Source organism: Balaenoptera ricei, chromosome 2 (assembly GCF_028023285.1).
Source record: "Balaenoptera ricei isolate mBalRic1 chromosome 2, mBalRic1.hap2, whole genome shotgun sequence".
NCBI classification, from domain to species: domain Eukaryota; kingdom Metazoa; phylum Chordata; class Mammalia; order Artiodactyla; family Balaenopteridae; genus Balaenoptera; species Balaenoptera ricei.
Genome location: NC_082640.1, coordinates 110023304 through 110047575, shown reverse-complemented (window position 1 = coordinate 110047575; position 24272 = coordinate 110023304). Strand labels below are relative to the sequence as shown.

The 24272-nt window shown below is 40.7% G+C and overlaps 1 protein-coding gene across 4 annotated transcripts in view; it reads left to right on the top strand.

Annotated features, from left to right (window-relative positions):
- FMN1 (formin 1) overlaps window positions 1-14896 on the top strand; it is a 452266-nt gene extending 437370 nt beyond the window's left edge. For 3 of the 4 annotated variants that reach the window (XM_059913697.1, XM_059913696.1, XM_059913700.1), the window contains 2 exons: window positions 10814-10898; window positions 13116-14896. In XM_059913697.1, coding sequence (XP_059769680.1) covers window positions 10814-10898; window positions 13116-13160 — 130 coding nt within the window. In that variant the 3' untranslated portion in view covers window positions 13161-14896. The remainder of the gene's footprint in view (window positions 1-10813; window positions 10899-13115) is intronic. The other variant, XM_059913699.1, reaches the window with a different exon arrangement.
- The last annotated feature ends 9376 nt before the right edge of the window (window positions 14897-24272 follow it).

The following is a 24272-nucleotide window of genomic DNA, read 5'->3' as shown; positions in this document are numbered from 1 at the left end:
ATGAATTGGTCATTTTCATTTAGAGTATTTCTAACAAATAAACCAACAGGCATTTAAAACAGAATGGTAATTTGTGGGGGCCATCTACCCATTGTTTTTCATTTTTAAAAAATGTTTTATTATTTTTTTAGAGCAGTCCTAGGTTTACAACAAAATTGAGAGATAGGTGGATTTCCTACAGAGAATTCCCATGTATCTCCTTGTCCCCAAACATGCATAGCCTCCTCCATTATCAACATCACTCATCATAATGATACTTTTTTTTTTTTTAACCAAAGATGAATATTATTGACACACCATAATTACCCAGAGTCCATAGTTTTTACCTTAGGGTTCACTGTTAGTGTTGTCCATTCTGTGGGTTCGGACAAATTGCGTAATAATATAATCCATCATTATAATATCATACAGAATATTTTCACTGCCCTAAAGCTCCTCTGCACTCTGCCTAGTCACATCTCCTCCTTGCCACACACTCACTCATCTTTTTATTGTCTCCATAGTTCTGCCTTTTCCAGAACATTTACTCATTTTTAAATACTAAAATTAACCCCACTCTTGAAAGCGTAGATTCCAACCTGAGCCATGATTTGAGATCAGTTGTGTCCAGACACCCATTAGTTGCCTGTGCGACTTTTTTTCATTAAAAATATAACTTAGCCTCATACTTAAGAATTATTCAAAAGTTAATAGGTTGACAGTCTTGTTACACTTCAGACAGTTATTTGGAATGGGAAAGAAAGGAAAAGGGAAAGAACAGATGACCCAAAGAAAATGTTAATTGCAGTCACAGAATTAAAGTGGGAGGAACCCTAGGGTGTAATCAGTTGGATTCATTTCATCTTCATTCTAGGGTAGTAAGAGCAAAGGAAGCAAACAGAAATTGGAGAGTAGAATAGGACCCAAATCAGGAAGATCAGTTAAAATTCCCAGAAAGACCACAAAGAAAATGAACCATAATGAAATGTAAGGTAATTCCTGACTTTAGGACAGGGAAGTAAGTGGGTGCCCCCCTGGGCACTTAGTTTTCCCACACTTTGGCTCCTCTGAATCTGTCTCCACGGTGCCTGTCTGTGAGTATTTGTCAGAGACTGTCCATCTCCCAGGCTTAGAACATATCTGGAAAGTACCATGCAGAAGAGAGTGGCAGAACTGGCTATGTTTTGATTTTTACAGATTTGATATTTTATTAGAGCCCCAAAGCTGAAATCTGGTGGCTATGGCTGTCAGAAGAACCATTCTTTTAAGAGGCCTTGTCTTCTTAATCAGCTGTTCATCTCCCAGATATCCCTGGACAGTTCTTTAGGAAGAAGACTTCTGTTGGCTCTCACTCTCCTGAACAGGAAGGGTATTTTTTTCTCTTCCCCACCTAAGAGATTCAATGGGTTCTGTTGAGTTCCATACATAGTGTTTTCCAACTTTTTTTTCTAAACAGCAGAGCTTTTTTTATCCAAATGAAAACATTCATGAAACCCCAATACATAAAACAGATTAAATTAAGCTTTTCTGGTTGAAGCAGGCTTGCAGATGTTGTGGTTAAGAGAATCCTTAACTCTTCCTTCTTTTCCTGAGGCACCTTTGCTGAGGCTCTTTGGAAGACAGTTTGAAAATGCTGCTCTAAGTTATTGGTTTTTCCATTAGTGACAAGGAGTACGAAACAGCCTGAACACTCTACCCCACCTCCTATATCTCACTTACCTCTTGGTTGGCTGGCATGCCCAATCCCTATGGTTAAAAATGAAGGCACTTCTGTTACTGTAAAGTTCAGGATGATTTCAGTATATTCTGCCTTGTACATCATGAGCCAATGAAATACCGGATGTCAAAAGAATAAAGACATCGTACTTCTTCAATCTCACAGAAGGCTGGGCTCTGAGTTGGTTTGATTCAGCTGCAGGAATATACATCTAGCCTGTAGAAACCCCAAAGTATGCTCAGATCTCCCAGAAAAGGAGGCTGTAATGTGGGGAGCCTGAGCCTTTAAATGGAAAGGTGTATCATTCTTTGGGATGCAGTTGCCTCAGCTGCCTTGTGATCCCAGCTCTCTAATGGGTTAAGAAAAAGTGTGATTTTGTACCTTATCCAGATCTTTTCATTTAGGATGGGAATAATGTTCTCTTGTAGCTTTCTAACTGGAAGCAGAATTCCCTCCCCAACCAACCAAGGTTGCAAATCATTTCTGTAGAACAAGGACTAAGCAGGACCATCTGAGGACACATGTCACTGTCCTATCTCATATTCACATCTTTCCTCAGTAGACTTTGGCAGCAACTGAAATTTACTGGGGCCCTTAATAACTCTCTAGGGATGTGTTATAACGGAAAGGAAGAAAAGGTTTACAGAAGTCACTTTTATTAAAGCATTTGTAAATTGAAAGTAGTTATTTTCTTTCTCTAACTTACTTGTATGTCTTCCTCCCTATATTTCAGAATTTTTTTTTTAGAGGGCATGAGATGTAACCTTTGAAATCAAGTCTAGGTATTTGCATATGAGTTATCATGAGCAACTATGTGTGAGAGTCTAGCGTAAATATTTAGACCCGAAACAAAAACAGAACCAAGATCTAGGCCAGAACCAAAGACAAGTCCATGAGCAATGAAGCCAAGGGAGAGATCGAGCATGGCTGTAGCTAGAAATTGTCCAACCAGTTCTCTTTGACTGCATGCAACAAAGTCCTTACCTCCTAAGTGAGAGGCAAATTCCAGACTTGGGGAAAGTTGTATAACCTCTCTGAGCCTCAGTCTCCTTGGGGGCAAAGTAATGTGGATACTTTCAGGAATCCTGGAATATGTACGTAATCTGACATGCATAAATATTTAGCACATTTGGGTGGCCTTGAGCACCCTTTCTTTTTCCGTATTTAGGACTCAACCAGCTAATCAATAACCGGAGCTAGATTTTTTAATGCTGTTACGTTTTATTTTTTTCCCAAGGCTACATGCAAAAGATAATAGTCCTACAACTTCTGGGTATTTACTAAACATTTAGGCTTGTTTGAGGTAAAGCGGAGAAAAGCTGTCAATGCAAGTCGTTTGTCTTTCACTTAGATATTTGCTAACAACTGACTGCTGCATGGCACAGGGCTAGATGTGGGATCAGGGAGAAGACCCAGTATGCAGAAGCCGTGATCACTGTCTTCAAGTGGTTCCAGTGGTTTGAGGGAAATAGGACACCTATACAGTCCTAAGAGGAAAAGTTCCTAAGTGCCCTAAGAGAGGCACAAAGTGCCCTTTCACTTGAGAAAAGAGCAATTACTTCTGACTAAGAGAGATGAAGGACGCTTTCATGACTCTGGCACTTAAGCTGAGACTAGAAGAATGGGAAGAATTTGAACACATGGAAATGAGTAAGAAAGTCATTGAGGGAACAGTAAGAGCGAGATGCAGGGATGAGAAAAGCCTTGGTAGAAAGAAGAGTGAGAAGTTTGGACAGGACGGGGAACACATGGAGTGAGGTGAAGGAAAGGATGCTTGATAAGTAATCACAGATAATAAGTTTCTTTAATTTTCATAGCAATTGTGTTATTTAGGTATGGTATTATTTCCACTTTTAACAGATGAGGAAGTTGAGGCTCAGAAGGGTTAAGTGATTTGTCCAAGGACAGTATTGAACCAGATCTGGGTCTGAAAAGGTAAGATAGACCAGTAAACTAAGTTCAAAACAGGGGGAGTTTTGATTGCCAGAGTAAGGAATTTGGATCCTATACTATAGTTCAAATCCAGCCCACGACTGGTTTTTGTAAATAAATTTCTTAGAACACAACATTGCACTGCCCTTCATTTGTGTATTTTTTAGGGCTCCTTTCACACTACAGCAGCAGCGTTGAGTAGTTCCAGAGACGATATGGCTCACAAAGTCTAGAATATTGACTCTCTGGCCCTTTATAGGAAACCTTTGCTACCCCGGCTGAAGTTGATTGGGAGTCACTGAGAGTTTTGGGGAAGGGAGGTGACATTCTTAAGAGTTACACTTTGATAATCGAGACCATGTTCATCAGTAGGATGGATCAGAGGGAACTAGATCATTTCAAACACGACTTCTGTCTGGGTCTTCATCCCTGGGCTCCTGAACTATCACAGAAGCCTTCCAGCAAGTCTCCGGCCAAAACTTCGAAGCTTAGAGAGTCCAGGCGGGCAGCAAAAACTAGTGGTGTGTGCCGGGTATAAGAAAACCAGTTGTGCACACAAGCTGGAAGATGGCACCACTGGACAGCCTCGGGCTGAGGATAGGATGGGGAGTGATGGCAAGGTGTTGCAGACTGAGGTGTTGCCGCAAAGAAGTGCCACTCAAAGTTGCCGCACCTTCCAGTTTTGTAAGGGAGGTGAGAACTTTGTATTCTGGTGTGAAGTCTCTGTATTACACACGCGAGCTCGAGCTCGCATTTATTTAAACCTCCTGTGGTTGATGGAAACTGAACTTACATTTGTTTAAACCCTCTGAGGTCGATCACACTGCTGACCTCTACTTTGCAGTCTCTTCCCACATCATTACCAGAACACTGATGCTGAGTGAATTTAATGTGATCAACGATAGCAGCTTGCTGTAGCTTCTTCAGCAGGTATAGGACACTTTGCCCATGGTTTTTGAAGGACATTTGAGAGACAGGTGGACAGACAGACAGACAGACAGATTGACTGACCACCCAGTCATCCAACCATCAACCTCTCGTCAGGTCAAAGCAGTTTTTAAGACCTGCCTATATGCTCCATCATAACAATGGACGTAACGTAGCCAGACTGTCAGAATATTTAAGCGTTTGTCTTTCATCAAGGCTAAGTTTCGTATTGTATGATACAAAAGCCATTGACAAACAGCCTCGCCCTCCACAATTAGCTTTGCCCTCTAATGTTAAGGACATATAGAGAATCTCGTGAGAATTTGCTGGTTTGTATTTTGCAGGATCAGTTTTGAGCACTGGTGATGTTGTATTCATTCAGGTGAGAGTCAGTCACTTTATATTTTCATGCACCTGAATGGACATGAATATTTTCTCCCATAAGCATTCTTGACGCCTGAATTTTTACAGTTTAGAGATTAATCACTTATAATTATTTATTCATTCATTAACTTACTCAGTATTTATGGTCATATACTATATGCCATTTTACTGTACAAAATGTGAAGGAAAGAAAGACAGTGAAGTCCTATCCCTGCTTTTGAGAAGCTCCAGTCTAGTGTAAAAAGCAGGTGTGTAAAAATGATCACAACACAGTGAAATAAATGAACCTTGGCAGGAGGTATGAACTCTATCCAACCAGATTTCTCTTTCTTTATGTAATAAATGTGCCTTGGAAATAAAAGGTTGGAAAACGTTCCATTTTAATGATAAAATGACTTTAAATGTCCTACAAAGTCTGAGACAGGACCAACCTCATAATTTATGGGGCTCCCCTTGTTCAAAAACTAAGAATTTCAAGGGACTTCCCTGGTGGCCCAGAGGTTAAGACTCTGTGCTTCCACTGCAGGGTTCGATCCCTGGTCAGGGAACTAAGATCCTGCATACCGTGCAGTGTGGCCAAAAAAATATATATACATATGCTAATAATTTCAAGACAGTGACGGGAGTGCATTAAACCAAGAAGCCCCACACGACCATGCAGGTTGCACGCCCGGGCAGCCTCATGGCTCAGCATTTTCAAGAAATTCAAGTGAGCAGTACTTCAGGAAAGTAAAGGATTTTTTTTCGATTTTGTTCTCTAGGTCTCTATTTATTCATGGCATGTATATGCGTGCCGGCTACTGTATCAGGGGCTAGGAACACAGCAGTAAAAATGACAGCCACCATCTCTACCCTCATGTATCTTACTGTCTAGCTGAGAGGTTTGTATGTGATAATTTTCATTAACTGGTCCCATTATGTCTTAACTACATTCTCAGAGAAGTACTTAAATGGCCAGTGAGTCTTACTTTTTCTTTATACTTTTAAATATATAATATAAACTGAAAATATAATCTTTCTGTGTATAGATATATAATATTCCTATAAGGAACAAGTGTTATTTTGGTTATGAGAAAAACAAGGTTAACATGAAAAATATATGTTTATTCAGAAGTTCTATACTATTTGAAATTTAAATTTTATTTATGATACCTCCAAGAAACCTGGAAAAATGGGAGGAAGTAGATGGAATCTTCCTTTTGAAGTTGAAATAGTTTCTCGTGTTTATTTGGTTGAAAAATTTATGTCATGCCTGCACCGAAGTGTAGCTTCTCATTATGACTTTTAAAATCTGTGTTCAGATAAGAAAAATTGAGCTGAGTTCCCTTGGTTTGCTAAATCTCGGGGTAATAGCGTTAGTTGATTTGGTTTGCCTTCAGGACACGTCTAAATGGTATTACAAGATAGTACTTAGCTAATAGCTCCATTTGTTTTATTTGTAGTCAGAAACTACTGTTGTGCATTTTTTTTAAGACTTTTTTTCTTTCTTTTTCTTTTTTTAAATTTTATTTATTTATTTATTATTTATTCATGGCTGTGTTGGGTCTTCGTTTCTGTGCGAGGGCTTTCTCTAGTTGTGGCAAGCGGGGGCCACTCTTCATCGCGGTGCGCGGGCCCCCCACTATCGCGGCCTCTCCTGCTGCAGAGCACAGGCTCCAGATGCGCAGGCTCAGTAGTTGTGGCTCACGGGCCCAGCTGTTCTACGGCATGTGGGATCCTCCCAGACCAGGGCTCGAACCCGTGTCCCCTGCATTAGCAGGCAGACTCTCAACCACTGCGCCACGAGGGAAGCCCTGTTGTGCTTTCTTAAGGAGTAATCCTTTATATCCGTGATGGAAGGTTCCAAAATGGTTACCCTTTATTGACCACTTGCTATATACCAGGTATACTAGAGGTTTTACTAGATATATTAATTAATTTAATCCTCACAATAATACCACGGAGTTAATATTATGTATACATATATATATGCGCTATATATATCATACCATTTTATATATAAGGAAACTGATAGTTGATTAACTTGCTCCAAGTTTTCTAGCAACTGGCAGAGTTGGAGTTAGACTCAAGCCTCGCTGATGCTACCTGCCACCAAGCTATCCTTTCTCCCAATCCTTCATGAGTTTTCAAGAGTGCCCTGGGAGAGGGAGACTTCATAATTGAATGAGAACATTTAGAGAAGAGCAGGATGGAGTCACCAAGATCAGAATTGTGCTCGGAAGCCTGGGGTATGCATGGCAGCCTGTAGTCTGCGGGACAGCCACTGACCAGTAGGAAAAGGTTAGCAGTGCGGACAGGACCTCAGGTTGGCTCCCGGCCTCCACATCCCCGACCAGCATCCCCCCCAGATACTGAGAGAACGTGGGAAGTGATTGCAGGGCTTCTGAGAAGTGAAATTGGGAATTGGGGGAGGCCATGCTGAGCCAGGAGTGTGGTAGAAGACCAACTCTGGAAGAAGAGACCAGAATTCTAAGGTGAAAAGGAACTACTGAAGCAAAAGATGACTCCCCAAAAGTGCCCTAAAAGTTAGGGAACCCAGAGAGAAATAGTAATTCCAAACCATTCCATTGGAATATGGATTAAAGGGTCACTAATAAGTGCTCTCTCTGAAAACAGATCTTGCCGGACAGACGCCAAGAAAAGTAGATGCTACAAGCTGTGGCCTCATTGACGGCACCATCATCTTGGTTTGCAGATTCCTTAGTAGTCAGTCTCCAATGTAGTCTGACCTGGCTTTGATCCTTCTAGCGCATTCCTTTCTTGTGTGGGTACAGTCACAGTTACTGCTGCAAGCAGAAAAATTTAGTAGGCAGTGGGGTGTATACGCTCAGACCTATGCCCATCGAGAAGTGCCCGTTCTCACGGCAGCTTCGCAGATGTATTTCTTGGGTTATATAAATCATTGCTCGTCTTTGTCTCATTTTTACTTCTTTTCTGATGCACAAGTCAGCATGTTGATTTCATTGAACTAACTTGTGCATGTGCGCAGGGAGACTGGATTATGAAGCGTGTGTTCCAAGCAAATTGTGCAAAATTAGATAAGTAAAGAGCTAAGGCACTCAGCCACTTCTTCAATATTAAGCGAGTATGTGATTAATATTGAGTGGAAGGTTTGTATTTGAGGCCCTGAAGAAAAAGCGTGTTCTTTTTTTTTTTTTTTTTTTAATGTCTGTGATTTGGTTGGTCTTTAAATATTTGGTATTTTTAAAATATTTTTGAAGACGTTTTTAAAATAAAGAAACATATTAAGGATAATTTAACACACCCATATTCCCACCACCTAGAACTGTCAACATTTTGCCACATATTCTTTAAGATTTTACAATTGAAAAATGAAGTATTATAGATAAAAATGAAATTCTAGTAGACACACTACCTCCCAATGTCATTCTCTTCTTCTGTATTTCTAGTGATAACCTCTATCATGAAGCTAGTATCTTTCCAGTCTGCATATAAATATAAATAGATGTTTACATGTATGTTCATACACACCGTGCAGGCATCTGTGAACAACATTGTTTTGTGGGCACTATTCCCCAATATATGTACAAGGTAGCATGTTGCATACACAGTAACAATAGTAGTGAACACATGTTGAGTGATTACACAGTGCCTGGAGCAGCACTTTCTCAGTCCTTTCAATGACTCTCTGTAGCCCACACTGTTGTTGTTACCCTCTTTTCTAGGTGCACAGAGAGGTCCCTTGCCCAGGGTCATACAGCTAATAAGTAGTGGGGCTGAGAATTAATCTCACAGTCAGGTTCTGGAGCCGAGCACTTCACCACCAGGCTAGATGGCCTCTTCACTCTGTCCCTCTGCAGAATTCATCACTCTCTCAATATCATGTTCCTGATGTCCATAATTGGTGAATTCAGATCTAGTTTATTCCTTTTCACAGTTATACCATATTCCATTAAATGAATATAATATACAGGCATCATTGCATGGTGCTTAAGACCTGTAAAGTACAAGTAGTGAAAGTTTCTATCTCACAGGGTTGTTGTGAGAATTAAATGGTTTACTTCAAATAAAGCAGGTAGAACAGTACCAGGCATGCAGTAAGCACCCAATAAATGTTAGCTATTACTATTTGCTCTTATCAGCTATCCATTATCCTATTGAATCTGATCGCTAGGTTGTTTTCAGTTTTTCATTATTGCATATATTGTCACAGTGAAAGGTGTGTCTAATTATAAGAGTTTCTTTGGGGTATCTCCCTAGAAGAGGAATTGATAGCTCACAGAGTATGTATGTTTTCAGTTTCAGTTGATGCTGCCAAAGCCAGCTGTACCAATTTACACGCCCTCATACACAGTTCGGCAGTTCCCATTTCCTCACATCCCCCAATAACAGTTGATATTGCCTGACTTTGATTTGCCTATCTGATGGATAAGAAATATTACTTTGTTGAATTGATGAGCTGGATAAGAAATAATATCATGTTGTGGAATTGAATTTTTATAGCGGCTTTATTGAGATATGATTCATACTGTAAAATTTACCCTTTTCAAGGTGTACAATTCTGTGGTTTTCGGTACATTCACAAGGATGTGCAACCATCACTGCTACCTAGTTTTAGGAGAAACCCCTTACCCCTTAGCAGTCACACCCCTTCTCCCCTCCCCTCGGCACCTGGCACTGCTAATCTACTTTCTGTCTCTGCGGATTTCATATAAATGGAATCACATACCATGTGGATTTTTGTCACTGGCTGGCTTCTTCCATTTACCTTAATGTTTTTGAGGTTCACCCACATTGTAGCATGTATCAGCACTTCATTCCTTTTTATGGTTCAGTAATATTCCATTGTGTTAATATACCACATTTTGTTTATCCATCTAGCAGCTAATATAAATTTGGGCTGTGTCTACTCTTGGCTATTATAAATGAGGCTGCTACAAACATTTATATATAAATTTTTGTCTGGACATACATTTTCATTTTCTTGGGTACACATATATTTATATACCTAGCAGTCAAATGGCTGGGTCATGTGATAACTATGTTTAACATTTTGAAAAGCTGCCAAACAGTTTTCCAAAGTGACTGCACCATTCTCCAGACCCATCAGCAATGTAGGAGAATTCCAATTTCTTCACATCCTCACCTCCAACACTTGTTACTGTCTTTCTTTTTAATTCCAGCCATCCTAGTGGCTGTGGAGTGATAATCTCATTGTGGTTTTGCTTTGTACTTCTCCGATGACTGATGATGTCGAGCATCTTTTCATGTGCTTACGGGCCATTTGTATGTCTTTGGAGAAATGTCTAGTCAAATCCTTTGCCTATTTTTTAAATTGGGTAATTTGTCTTTTTATTTGAGTTGTAAGAGTCGCTCATGTATTCTGAATGCAAGTCCTTTATCGGATGTATGATTTACAAATATTTTTCCCATTCTGTGTGGGTTGTCTTTTCACTTTCTTAATGTGAACTGGTGAATTTTAATAGTTGTAGTTTTCATATGTTTCTCCAAAATTTCAGTTTTCAAAACTGTCTTCATCTTACCTCCTGAGTGGATCACAAGCCAGAGAGCCTTGAAGTGTGCCCTGAGAGTACAGTGAATCCATCTAGTATCCCATAGGTCAGAAACTGCTGCATTGGTTGCAAAAGCACAGACTTCCCAAAGACATCTCGGTGAGCCTCTCAGCCAGTGAAGGGAATTCACCTTTGATAACCCAGAAGAGTCACCTTCGCAAAGTTTGAATTTAGTAATGAAAAGCACTGAAAACCATTCCTTATATTTTCAAACTGCTAACTGGTTAATTCAACAGCATTTGGATTTCTGTTTAACCTGACCTCTTCCTCTTTCTTCTTTCCTTTTTTCTTCTCCTTTCTTTTCCTCCTCTCTCCTCCCCCCTCCCTGTTTCCATTTCAGACTGAAAATGGCTCAGGAATCAGTCAGCAAGTTAACAGCAGAGAAGAAAGTGGAGACAAAGAAAATTAACCCCACGGCTAGTCTGGTGAGATGCATTTTTCATTCACAGCCTCAAGAGTTTTCATTATAACTGAGGTGCACCCAGGAGTGGGTCTGAATTTAAAGGATAAAACTCAGAGGAATGAGTAGTATCCAGATTCTCAATTCCCATCCCAGAGTAGCATATGGGTAAGAAAGAGTATAAGGGAGGACAGAGTGAGGAACAAACACAGCCTCGAGCGCTCTTCCAGCAAATTCCAACAAGGTCATTTCCTGATAAACCAAATGTAGTCACTTGCCATTTCACACCCTTCCACACCGCACCCCACGCCATGATCCCCCTCATCTCAAAGCACTGTTCTCCTGAAGTGTTTTCAGTATTCTCACCCTCACCAGTTCCTTTTCCCTGTTAAGGAAAGGGGCAGGGATTATCCTCTTTTGACAGTTGGTAAAACTGAGATGCAGAAAGATACAGCTTACCTAGGACCACTTCACAAATGGATAGGCAAAACCAGAACGAGACTCTGGGTCCCCCGACAGCTCTCCCTGGGCTAGAAGCTAAGCAGGCTAGTCTGTCTTCCTAGCTGTGAGGGGAAACTGTCGTCCTCCACAGTCCCATTTTCAGTAAGGATCACAAGGAATCTCTGTGTTACAGCTGGAAAAGCTAAATGGGTTAGGAACTCAAGGTGTAGAGATTCAAATCCCAGATCAGCCACTTACTAGTTGTAAAACCTTAGTGAAGTTACTTTGCTTCTTTATTCTTCACTAGTACTTTTTTGCCGGCTGCTTTAAATCGTTTGACCATCTAAGTGGGGTATAAGTTAAAAGTGAGGTTATTTCTATTGACTGACCATGATGTTCTCATCACGACCCCATCAGCAGCCCAATGAATGTTGAGTGAAGTCGATGAGTGAGAAATGGAAAAGTCAGGGCCATACAGCTGGGCCAGGGACAGCCATGGTTAGCTCACAGAGCTCCTACCTGAATGGACACATCCTCTGTGCCCATTTGACCATGTGTTTGTGGCGCTCATTTGTGCATGATCTTCTGTGGGCAGTGGGCTCAACTCTTATTTCTGTCTTCCTGCCTCATTAGACGCTGCCCTTTTCCCCAGGTCTCTTATTTGGGCCTCTATCCTACCTTTTATAGCCAAGCCTTATTTTCAGGGGCAGAGAGAATGGACTCAGCCCTGTAGACAAAGGGGAAACAGTGGGTGGACCGTGGCATTCTTTTATAGGTGACCTCCATGGCGAGCAAGCTCTCAGCTGTGATCCTCTGTTTCTTGGGGTGGTTTATTTTGTCGCCTGTTTGTTTTGGTGGAAATTAGGGAAGAGCTCATAAACTGATTCCTGATTCAATTTCACAAGTCAGGCGTGGTATCCAAACTCAGGATGGGTGTTTAAAAATTATCTTAAGTTTACATCTAGGCCAATTTAGTAATTCATTGCATTTTCACATCTCCTAGATCACAAGAAGCTTAGGACCTGTTCTCAAAGGGCATCTCTCTGCATCTGCTCTTTGCAAAGGACTGTACTTGTTCCATCTCTTTTTTAGCTTTCTATTTGTCCACCTTGAAGGCCAGACACACCCATGTGTGCTGAATATATTTACTTCTGAGTCCTAGAAACAGTGAGGGTCTGTGTTTCTGTTCTGTGTACTCTTGTTTTTCTTGCCATCAGACTTCCATGTCCTTCCTCATTAGAAGGCTGTCCCTGGGAAGGAAGCTCAGGAAGAACGGAGCAGAGCATCCTTGGCAAAATGGGAGCTTCCGCCATTCTGCAGAGACTAAATCTCGTCATCCTCCATTTTGCATAGCCTCTGTTCAGTCCTGCCAAGTTGGTCATATGCAGACACGCTGGACTTGGAAAGAGTGATTTTTCATATCTAGACTTCCTAGAAACTATTTCTTGAGCATCCCCTAATGGGAGGAGTCTTTGAGTAACACTACGAAGTTAGGACCTTTGTCACAGAAGATGAGAACAGAACGGAACAGCCTGGCATTGTAAAGGCCGGTGTTTTAGATGGATATAGTTGGTTGACTAGCTGGTTATTTATTTTGTGTGTTTGTGAGGTGATAGGGTGGGAAGGGTAGGAAACTGAGGGTTTCTGGGAAAAAGGAGAGAAATCCTCTCATTTCTAGGGCATTCGATACAACGCTATTCGGCATTCTAGACTGACATTTGAGAAATGTACCAAAATTTGAGAAAGATGAAAATTTTAAAAAAGGAGTTATACTAAACTCGATTTTTTTCTCAAACAACAGAAAGAAAGACTGCGTCAGAAGGAAGCCAGCGTGAGCACCAACTAACACAGAGACACAGGAAAACAATGATGGTGAGACGTAGTACTCTGCATGATCCTTTGTAACACCAGCGTTGCAAGAAGTTCTCGAAAGATATGTCACTAAATGTTTATTTTGCTCATCTCTTTCTGAGCACCCCGTGCCTTCTTAAAGAAGTCCCTTGTTAAGCCATAGGAACAATGAAAAACTGCTGAAGAACTGTTTGATAACTGTTTCTTCTAGAGGTCCAAAGTTCGCTCTGTTATGAGACCAGAAGAATTATCAAGATTTTCCAATTTTTTTTTAAAAGCAGAGATTTCAAGCTTTCTAACCCAAACCTGATATATATAAACTTGTGACAGAAGAAGAGAAGGATGTTCTGTGACAGTTGCCTTGAGCAAGTTCAAGCCTTGGTCTTTACATACTGCTGGTTTGATTATTGATCTTAATTTTGATCCTATTGCAGCAAGATCCTGAAGCACCCTTCTCGCCAAAAATGTTGAAACTTACCAAAACTACTTTAAGAGGTCCAAGACTATCTATTTTCCACACTCAAAAAACGGTTATTTTTTTCATTGTTTTTTATGTAACAGAACAGAAAATGGAATTATACATGGATGGAGAAGGGGGTTAAATAGCCATAAACTTCATCCTGGAGAACAAATTATGATACAGGGAGTTGGCATCAGCCATTTAGAGAGACCCATTCTTTTGTTTTCATATCAGTTCATTGGGGTTTCCTGGACCACTAGGGATTCTCCACCCCTTCTGTCCCAGAAGAAACTGTGATATCTGAGTGGGGACAGACTTGCGGTCAAAGCACCTGCTTGGACGAGTGACCCAGTATCAATCAGAGCACATCTCACACCTCAAATCATCTATGCGTGGATAACACCTTGTTGACCTACAGCTGAGCTGTACACCGTGTTCTGGGACCGGATGTGGCTGGACCTCTCCCACCAACCCCAGGAGGCAGTTTCTAGACAGGAGAGCAGATGCTACTTGCAGCCCTTTACCATGACCTTGACCGACAGGCATGTGACATATGGTGAAGCAGGGGTTTTTTAATGTCAAAAAAAAAACCACAAAAAACTAAGGGCAGAAAAAGAGTTCTTTACATCAAAATGGGAAGAAGGTGATTACATTGATATTGAACTTTGAGTGGAACATTATACATAGGCAGCTTTTTCTGACCCTGGAAGCCCATGTGACCACTGCCTCTTGAGTCACAGGGAAACCACATTGGACCTCTTTCCTAACATTTTTTCCTTAAGCCACCACTCTTCTAGTCTATCTATCTTGTGAGGAGAGAAGAGAGGAGACTTGGGGTGAACTGAGATGAGGATCAAAGCCTGTCAGGTTTCAGCCTTGAAAGGAGAGAGGCCCAAGCTTTCTCCTCCAGTTGGTGGAGGACCGTCTAGAGATGAGCAGAAACTTTAAAACCCTTCCCCATCCGCCTGCCACGTGTGGCCTGCCCCTTGCCCCACCGTCTTCCCAGGCGCCTGAGTGTCTACCCAGGACATGCCTGCTAGTCATCAGCCCCCCTCAGGGACCCCATAATAGATCTGGCCAATTAAAGCAGCACCATATTCTAATAGAATGCCCATTCGGGGAATCAAGAATGAACAATCAGGATCAAATCAAGTCATGAAGCCATATTCATGCAGGTGCTAATCACCTTTTCTAACAATTCAAAAGAAAGGAATATAATAATATGGTTTGGTTTTTTTCCCCCCAAAAATAAAAGGATGAGACAAGCAAAATAGCAGAGCTGGTAAGAACTTACATGACTAAAAGAAGTTGCTTGTGAGCGAGCTTTTCATTCCGCTTTCTTAGATTGTTTCTCTTCACTGTCACTTAATGGTGAAGACGACCTAAGGAATTCCTCGATTTAAAACAAATTCTACTTACAGCTACCCTGTGCTCTGTGACAGTCCTTCTAGTATGATCATACAAAAGAAAAAGCGCCTGTTTTGCCCGTGCCTTGGGAATTAACTTTGAGTTTAGTGAGAACAACAGAAGTCTAGATCCTTAATGGCTCCTTAAAGACTTGATGGCAGAGAACGGCAGGAGGCTCTCAGTGGGGTCCCTGTAGCCCACTTCAGGGCTTTAAATAGGATGCTCACAAGAAAATCACTGGAGGGAAGCAGGACTGTCGCTTTATAACCCTACAAAAACATTGCTCTCAGGGAACCAGTGCTGAAGATTAATGAGTGGAAACACTGAATTTGAGAGTTAGACAAATGCAGCCCAGGTTGGATTTCATCCTAGTGGACAGACTAGAAGTTGGCAGTCAAATACCTATTTCTAAAGAGCAACGTTTGCCTACCTCTGTTGGGGAAACCTAGTGAGTCCAATGTAGTGATAGTGTATCACTACACTAGGCAGGATCCCCATTATTCTCTCCTAGTTTGCATCCTGCATTAGGTATCTGGACACCCTTCCCAAGTCCACACGTGGACTGCATTGTGACAGCACCCTCATTTCTAACTTGACTTGATGCTCGGTAAAGGTTCACAAGACTTTGTTCCAGGTGGGCCATCTAAAACAACCTGGAGGCCCTGAGAACAATCCGTCCAAAATGCAGTTGAGATTGTATTAACTCCAACAGGTGTCACTAAACTTTTCATGGAGAAGTAGTAGTTGGGGTACCACTTAGCAGGGTGGGCACTTCTGGCTGCTCTAAGCATAGCCCTGCCTGCACTAGAGGGACAGTGGCCAGTATTTCTACTCTGCATTTAACCAGACACTCACACCTGACCTACTAGTCAGACTCGGAGAAACCTTAACTTATAACAACATCACCTCTTCCTAGCCAAGGTTCATTAAATCCGAGGACACAGCAGATAGCAGTTCAGATTCCTGCATGAGTAACTGGCATAATCATCGAGCACACAAGTATATAATATATGACACGAAAGCATGATATAAACACGTTAGTTAAAAACATAGGCCTGTGAGGTATCAATAATCAAGTGAGGAGAAGATGTGCTGTATGGTTTTTTAACCCAAGAAGAGGCAGCTTATGGGAGGGGGCGTGGTGAAGGGAAGAGGTGGCCAAGAAGAAATGGATGATGTGATGATGGTCGAGGCCCAGGGGTCACAGGTGATGGACCTGCTGCCCAACAGTTACCTCTTGAATCTTTGGTTGATGTCTGTGATTCCTCTTTAAACATTCATTGCAACTACCTAGGAACTATGAAGAGAGAAGGTCTGAAATCTGGGAAGTAGAATAAGGAAATCCAGTGGTGCTCTTCCATCTTTAAATGTTCTAGCCAAAACAAATTGGCAACGTGGTTGAGGAACTGACTGCCTGATTGGGTGCTGGTCTCTGATCCCCTCTTCTTTCCGGTAAGAATAGTAGAAGCTGCACTCCTGCTCAGCCTCCCTTAGGCACCTCCTTTTCTCATAAGTACTATAAGGAAAAGCATTTCCCTAAATGATAAGCTCCTATGCTGCTGGTGGGGAACCCGGAAGAACCAAAGGAAGGAATAAAACTCTTTGGTGGTATTGGAAACCTCCAGCAAGATGAAGAAGTCATTGGTATAGTCCTTCCAAGACCATGATTGGATGTAGCAAAAGAGATGTAAGTTTATTTTTGGTAAAGATTTGCTTGTTGGACTGGGATTGCACATTTCTCTCTAGATTATACCACTTGTATGGAGGAATTTTCATTTTACTTCTATTCTTGCTTTCTTGGACGTCATATTTTCTCATTTCTATTTCTGCTTCTTTCTTGCCTGGTGTCATTGACGCAGATCATTGCATGCACTAGCACAGCAAACAGCACATAGACAGCCAGTGTAGGAAGGGGAATTAGCAGTACAGACCTGCAGGCTCCTTTCCAGTAACCAGACTGTAACATTGACATGGGAACCGCTTCATTCCCTGACATTCTAAATTGATCTCTTTTGTAGTACTGCACCCTTGCCAAACAAAGATAAAACCAATTTGGGGCTTTCTATGTTAAGGGGAAGGAAGAACTGCACAAAATACAGCTTTTTCCCCCAAAATACCTGATGCAAATATCAAATATCCAATTTTATAAATTAGTTTAAATAGTCTAAAAATTGCTAACAAGAACTCATTAGATTTGAGCTTCATTTTTCTTTGATCCTGCCTGTTCTTATCAGAAAAAAAAAAAAAAAGACCAAAAGGGGGAAGGGGAAAAAAAGCATTAGCAGATTTAGTAATCCACAAATTAATTAGTTCCTGAATCATACAAAAAAACCAAAAAACAGACATATTGTGAAACCCAATGTTAATAGAAGTCCTAAGCACATAAGGATTTGAACAGCTGTGAGGGCTGACGAGCATGGACAAAGTAAGAGGTCTTAACTGCCCACCTGAGACTTCAGCCTAAACCAGGCGATTTTTAGAGTGTGAATTCAAGAGAGTGAAGTATTGCTCTGACCAGTTTATTTTCGGAAAAGCCACGTACAAAGAGAAGTAGTAATAATATAGTGAAAGAAGTGCTAGACTATGAAAATGTCCTTTCTCTCGTTCTCTCGTAAAAGCAGTTTATAAATGTATGGAACATCCAGAAGCCCATGAATACCACGCTTCATAGGTTAGGTTTTTACCTTAGGAACACAACTAAAGAGAGTGGATTGAATAAAGAAGTGAATTTTCATTCATGTCAGCTACTTTGTTATCATAAAGAAATCTATAACACAAGAGAAACAAGTCTGTGTGGACAAACTTAACAGTATTTGAAACAAATGGCTAGTGTTTAACCTTTCCAAAATGCAAGTAAGTTGCGGGACCTGCTTCCATTTTCCAGCTATGGAGAGAGATAATCTGGCTGTTTGGAACCTTGTCTATTATTGGTGCAGAAGTCACTTAAAGGCACCTTTTGGAACAGGCCTCAGCAGGTCTGGCTCCTTTAGACTCCCATAACGGTATTTATAAGTCCATGAGTGATTGAATCCAGGCAACATTGGGCTCAGTTACACAGCTGTATGTGACTGAGAGGCTCGTTTTGTGTCATTTCTGCACACCTGTCAGTTGTTGGCACCTTGTTAGAGGCACTTTAGTTTCATAGTTCTTCCTTTCCCCTCCCACGGAGTGGGCAATCCACCAAACCCTCCCAGATCAATGCTTTGCTGAGAAGTAGTAAATTCAAGAGAGTATTAACATGTCAACGTGGAAGCCAGTTCAGTAGCCTTATTTGTTCCAAGACCCTTAATCAACACTGTGATATAAACTTAGCATTTGGGAAATTTGTGTAGTTGACAACTTACTTGGAAATGTGAAGATATGAAAATGGCAGCAAGTTTACTCTGTCTCTTAAGGCACCCATGCAGTTTCTACCAGTGAAGAGATTAGGGAAGCAGATAGAGCCTCATTCAGTAGGTTATCCTGTCCTCAATGGAGCTTGAGGACAGGATAACCTCAAGCTATCCTATCCTATCCTCAATTCATTTCTTCTCCACCCCCAGCCCCTCTCCCAACTACCCTGGTGATAAACAGTAACACAGAGGACCTTTTCCTTCTTGTCTTCCCTTCTCTAGTACGATGGTTCACTTCAGCTAGCGCTCAAACGAACTCTAGCGTATTATGTCTATAAAGTACTTGTTCATGCATGTCTTCTTCATGCTATAATCTGGGGAAGGCTGATTTAATCTCAATATTTTAAATGAGAGTGGTAGCTAAAGCCATTAATTTATTCTACATTCCATAGGCACATATAATTTTCTATTTTTAATCTTCTCTTAAATGTACTAAGAATCTCCAGTGTATCTCCTTCTCAGAAAGCTGATTCATAGACTTCTGTGGGCTATTTTTTTTTTATGCTTTGTGTGAAATCTGATAGCACTGGGCTAGCAAAATGCAAATGAGCCCACCATTTCCCACAGCAATTTGGCCTTCTTCCCCGTGGAGTAAACAACCTTCTACCACCCTTAAGCTGCTTCGTAGGCTGAGCATTTCCCTAGATTCTACCTGTGCAGACACCAAGCGGTTCTTTTGTCTTGGAAGCTGTAAGAATGTCTTAAAAGAATGAATTCTTCTCCCCATATATAGTGTGAGCTGCCAACGTGTTGTATTTAGTATATCAAGTAAGAAATCTAATGTTTTCAGGCATGCATGCCCAGTGGTTTGTCAACATCTTTGGCAAAGTTGTACGTCCTTTCCTTCCTTGTTCTCTTCTAGGGCTTGCTTCCATTCTTGTCTCATGAAACAAACGTATTTTTGTTTACTCATCTCAGTCAGCTTTCCAAAATGAGAGGCTAGTCGCATAGACCACTGAGTATAAGGGAAATTACTCTCCACCGCGCCATGACATGGATGATAGGTGTATTTAGGAATGCACAGCTTTCTAGGAACTCTTGGGATGGATCCCAAATTCCAGGTTTCTATGAGGTATATAAAAATGGGTATATAGCACACAAAGATTATATACTACTCTTCCCAGTAAGAGACTAAGAGATTCAAAATCTCCATTTTAGATAGGTTTGAGCAAACTATAAGTAGCTTATTTTTTTTTCCCTTTCCTCTTGGCAACTTTGTCCCTACTTATAATCTTATTTCTTCAGATGTGACCACCAAGGCATGAAGAAGGTAGTGTCAACCCACTGAGATTGCCCTCTGCATAATCCTCTAAAGATGTTCATTTCCTTTGGAAACAAATCCATGGGTGAGGGGGAAAGTCTAGTGACAATTCTCTCTGCCCAGAGTGACACACATAGGATTCTGGGATCTACCAAAGGGATAGGTCTATGCCAAATATTAATTTTACAATTCTACAATTCTTCAATTTCTCAAGATGCAAATAATATGACCCTACTGTTAGTAGGATGTATAATCTTTGAAGAATATAAGCATTAAGAAAAAAAAGGCCTTCCCTTTAAAGAAACAATTGAAGATATTCTTAAAAAGGCAGAAACTTTTAAAGTTAGAAATTGAATAATTTTTAAGATTCTTTGGAGGAAACATGTCATCGATTCATCATAGTCTTTTCCTTTCACTGAATTTTAATTTAGACTAGCATGGAAGCAGAGTGCCCCTGGACTTGGATTTAGGGAGATCGTGCTTTGGCCTGGAAAAACAGTACTGGTCTGAATGCCCAGAACCTTAAGTGAAGTCAGTCAGCATCCTAATAGGAATCAGGCCTAACAGAAATGTAAATTATTTCAAGTCCTTTAGAGTTTAATTTTCTTATCAACACCCTCGACCCTGCTTCCTAAAATTAATTTGATCCATGCAGTTATGTGCCTTCATTTTGCCTTGTGAGATTACAAGCAATGGGATAATGGAGAAAAACAGGAGATGGGGGAGAAGGAAAATTTGAACGAGGCCAGGGTGCAATGTTTTGCTGATATAATGCATTGTTGGGGAGCTGGTGACCGTTGCCATGGTTGTATCATGGGCAGCCTTTCAGTGGAAGCTCAGGGTATAATATGTATGAGGGCAGTGGGATGGGAGTGTCCAGTATCTCATATTGGTCCGTGCCTGACCATGTTCTGGAAAAGCAGGTACCCCAGTGAGACTGGCCTGTGCTTGTTGAAATAACTCCAATGAATTTCAGATTCATTTCCATGGGGTCGGTTGTCCATGGACCTTCCTGTTTCCTCTATGCCTGTTTAAAAGTCATTTTGGCATCAAGCTTCATTTCACTTTTCTCCTTTCAATACTTCTGCATCAGCCTCCCCTTCCTTCACACCCCACAGCGATTTTTTCCTCACTTTTACAGTTTCTCCAGGACCCAGCTTTCTCAACCCCTTTCCCCCACAGACACCTGAAAGTCCCCCTGAGCCCTCACTCCCTCCTCTCACACCCTGTGCTCCATCCCCCAGCCCTTTGGACAGGGAGCTCTGCTGTCACCAAGAGAGACACAGCGTTGTGACTGCCTCTTGTTAATGTCAGCACCACCTCATCACTTAGGCAAAGAGGGAAAATCCATAAAAGAGATGGAAAATACATTTCTTTTTTTATTCTACTTTATATTTTAAGAAGGTTGAGGAGAGGCATGGTTCCGGGTCCTTCTCAATTTCTCAGAGATTTTTACTTTAAAACTGTCTAATTAGGGACCATTCTTTTGATAAATTGTAAATCAGTTCAGGTCACCAACTAGGATGTGTTTTAAGGCTCAAGTGTTGACTCTCAAGTAACTTTTCTGTGCTGCTGGACAAAGTGAATTCTGTGCAAACATTCTGAATCATAGGCTCTTTATCGCCCCTCAATTCTTACTATTACTAATGATTCAAGCATCTTCAGCAATGTGGATCAGGATGTTGACAATTTGTGGTTATTTTCAGATCAACAGTAACTGTTACACTCTTGAAAGCACTTAAAAAGAAAGTATAAGCATGTCTTAAATATCAACCATTTGACCTGGAAAAAAGTTGGCTTTTCTGTTTAATTATTAGAACAAACTGTAGATGTAATCTTAAAGGATTTTAAGCAATAATGAAGACAGTTTGAGAAATGAGAAGGCACTTTAGAGACATGAAACCTTACATTACACGCTCTTGGATATTTTTTAAGGTAATAAGCTAATTGGATTCAGGTATTTTTTTTCCCTTTAAATTTTAAAAAATATGTATTTCTAATTTGCATATTTAATTTTGTCAAAGCTGAGAAATGCTCTTTAGTTGAATTTGTAAATGTCATTTGCAAACCAAATGAAGTATTTATTTTTAAAAAGGGTGAAGGAACCAATATTGATTTGTACATAATGAAAATATGTGTGTGTATATATATATATATATGTGTGTGTATATATATATATATGTTTTCCTCCTTGACACTACTTGGTCCCCACATCAAGTGTATTTTTGTACATAATATATATTGGTTAGAAAATGTAGATTGTCTATTCAAAGAATTCTATCTCTGTGATAGATTATATTTATCCTAATCTGTTGATACCTCTGAAAATTTAAGAGATAGAACTCTATTTTTTTGGAATCTACAGAGAACTGCATTCATGTCTTCCAACTGTAAATATGCTAAGGGAATTTTAATAAATCTTGGTTTCATGTCTGTCTGGTGTGCAGTGCAGATTTGTTTGCAGGAGGCGTTTAAGACAGTATCCTAGCAGTGCTCTAACGTGGAGAATACCAGTCATTTCTAGCTTCATTACTGCTCAAGGGCAGCATTACTACTGAGGTGCAAGAGCTGGGTCTCAGTAAGTCCATCATTCACACTTTCTTCTTTCTCTCCTGTCCACCACACCAACAGTGCGTAAGCTAGCTAGGCATTCAAGGCTAACACCAAACAGACAAACCCAGCCAAGCATGGTCTCAGCTATACTGACCCAAAAGCAACACTGCTTGAACATAAATTGCCCAAGGTGGAGGTGTGGGGTGGAGAGCCACAAGGACTGGTGACTTCATGTTATGGGACGGTAAATGATAAGAGGAGGGAAATGGAACAGAAATAGAATTGTGTTGTATTCTAACACTAAGCACAAGGTACAAATTCTTTTCAAGCAATGGTAAGAAACATGCAGGTTATCTATGAAAAAACTAAAAGACTTTCAGCACAACACTCCTCTGTGAAACAGAAGTGGGATTGTGTGTTTTTTTTTAATTGATTCATTTGTTCAGTATTCCTGAATGCCATGCACTCTTGAGTTCTAGAAGTTTGCTGAAACATGCCTCAGTGGGTACAGATAGACTTAAGGAACAGACATAGTTATTATCTGGGGAGACATTTTATCACTAGGAAATCTTTTAAAATCAGAGTCATAGAGCTGCAAAAATCTTCAGACACTGGATAAAAAATCTCCATTTCACAGAGTGAAAACTACTGAAATTCAAGGGACGTGCTGAAAGTTACACTGAATGTTAGTAAGTACATCAAGGCTAGAATCCAGATCTCTTGACCCCAGATCTCTTGACCTCAAGGCGAAAGCCCTTCCCAGTGCTCAACTCATTCATCACGTTGAACTCTTTTCTTCAAAAGACTCCTTTATGGAGAAATGTTCTAGAACTGTTGTTTGGAAAGTACGGTCCAAATGCTCCTAAGGGTTTGTGGAAACCATCATTAGAGTTGTGCTCTGAATTAAAGCACCTAGGAGAGGGTGGAGGCTTGTGTAGCATGAGGGCCTAGGAAAAATACTCCACCTTAGGAAGAATCTCCTCTTTGATTTAACAGAGATTTACTCTCCCTTGCTGAGCATAGTGATGATACCTGTTGAATTTTAAGTATATATGCTGATGGTCCAACTAACAGGCCATAAATTCCTGAGACTAAATATTCCCCTTTAGACTCTACCTGCCTGCTTTCACCTGGATATGATGTATTCATGGAAATCAGACTTTAAAGTTGGCCTGCACCAGCCATGCCTCCTTGTAGGCCTCCAAGTCTTTCTCCAAGTAACGTTTGCTTCATGCCCATCATTGCGTGAAGATGAAAGGTATGCAGTAAGATAAGGTAACTTTATAGTTATCAACTGCTACATAACACAATACCCCCAAATTTGGTGTTGATTAAACAATAATCACTTATTTTTCATGGTTTTTGTTAGTTTGAGAGGAACTCAACTGGACAGTTCTCCCTTGGAGTCGCATATGGTTTTAGTGCTATATCCACTGGGTATGCAGTCACCTGGATGGCTGGAACATGGACCTCTAAGGTGGCTGACCCACTTGGCTGGCAAGTTGTTGCTGCCCTCTAGGCCGGGGGTCTCAGTGCTTCTCTCTCCACAGGTCTGCTTGAGTGATCCAAGGTGAAACAATGTAATGCTTTTTTTGACCAAGGCCTAAAAGTCACTTTCATCGTATACTATTGGTTGTATTTACGAAGTTCTGTCTCAATTGAAGGAATGGGGAAGAAGAACGCACCTCCTGATGTAGGAATGTCAAAACCATATTGTAAGAAGAGCATGTAAGATGAGAAATATATTGGTGCAACCATCTTTGGGTAATACAATCTGTCTCTGTAACGTGCCCTGTTCTTTCCATCTGGTTTGGTTCTTATTTTTGTTATAAAACTAAATTTTAGATTTTTTTCAAAATTTTCCCTACTTGTTTTCCCCAAATCTTCCTTCTCTCTGCCAAAATATTAGAGCACAGAAATGTTTGTCTTGTTCCCCTGAATGCAGGCATTCTTTTTTATTATTATTGAAGTATAGTTGATTTGCAATATCATATTAGTTTCAGGTGTATGGCATAGTGATTCAGTATTTTTGCA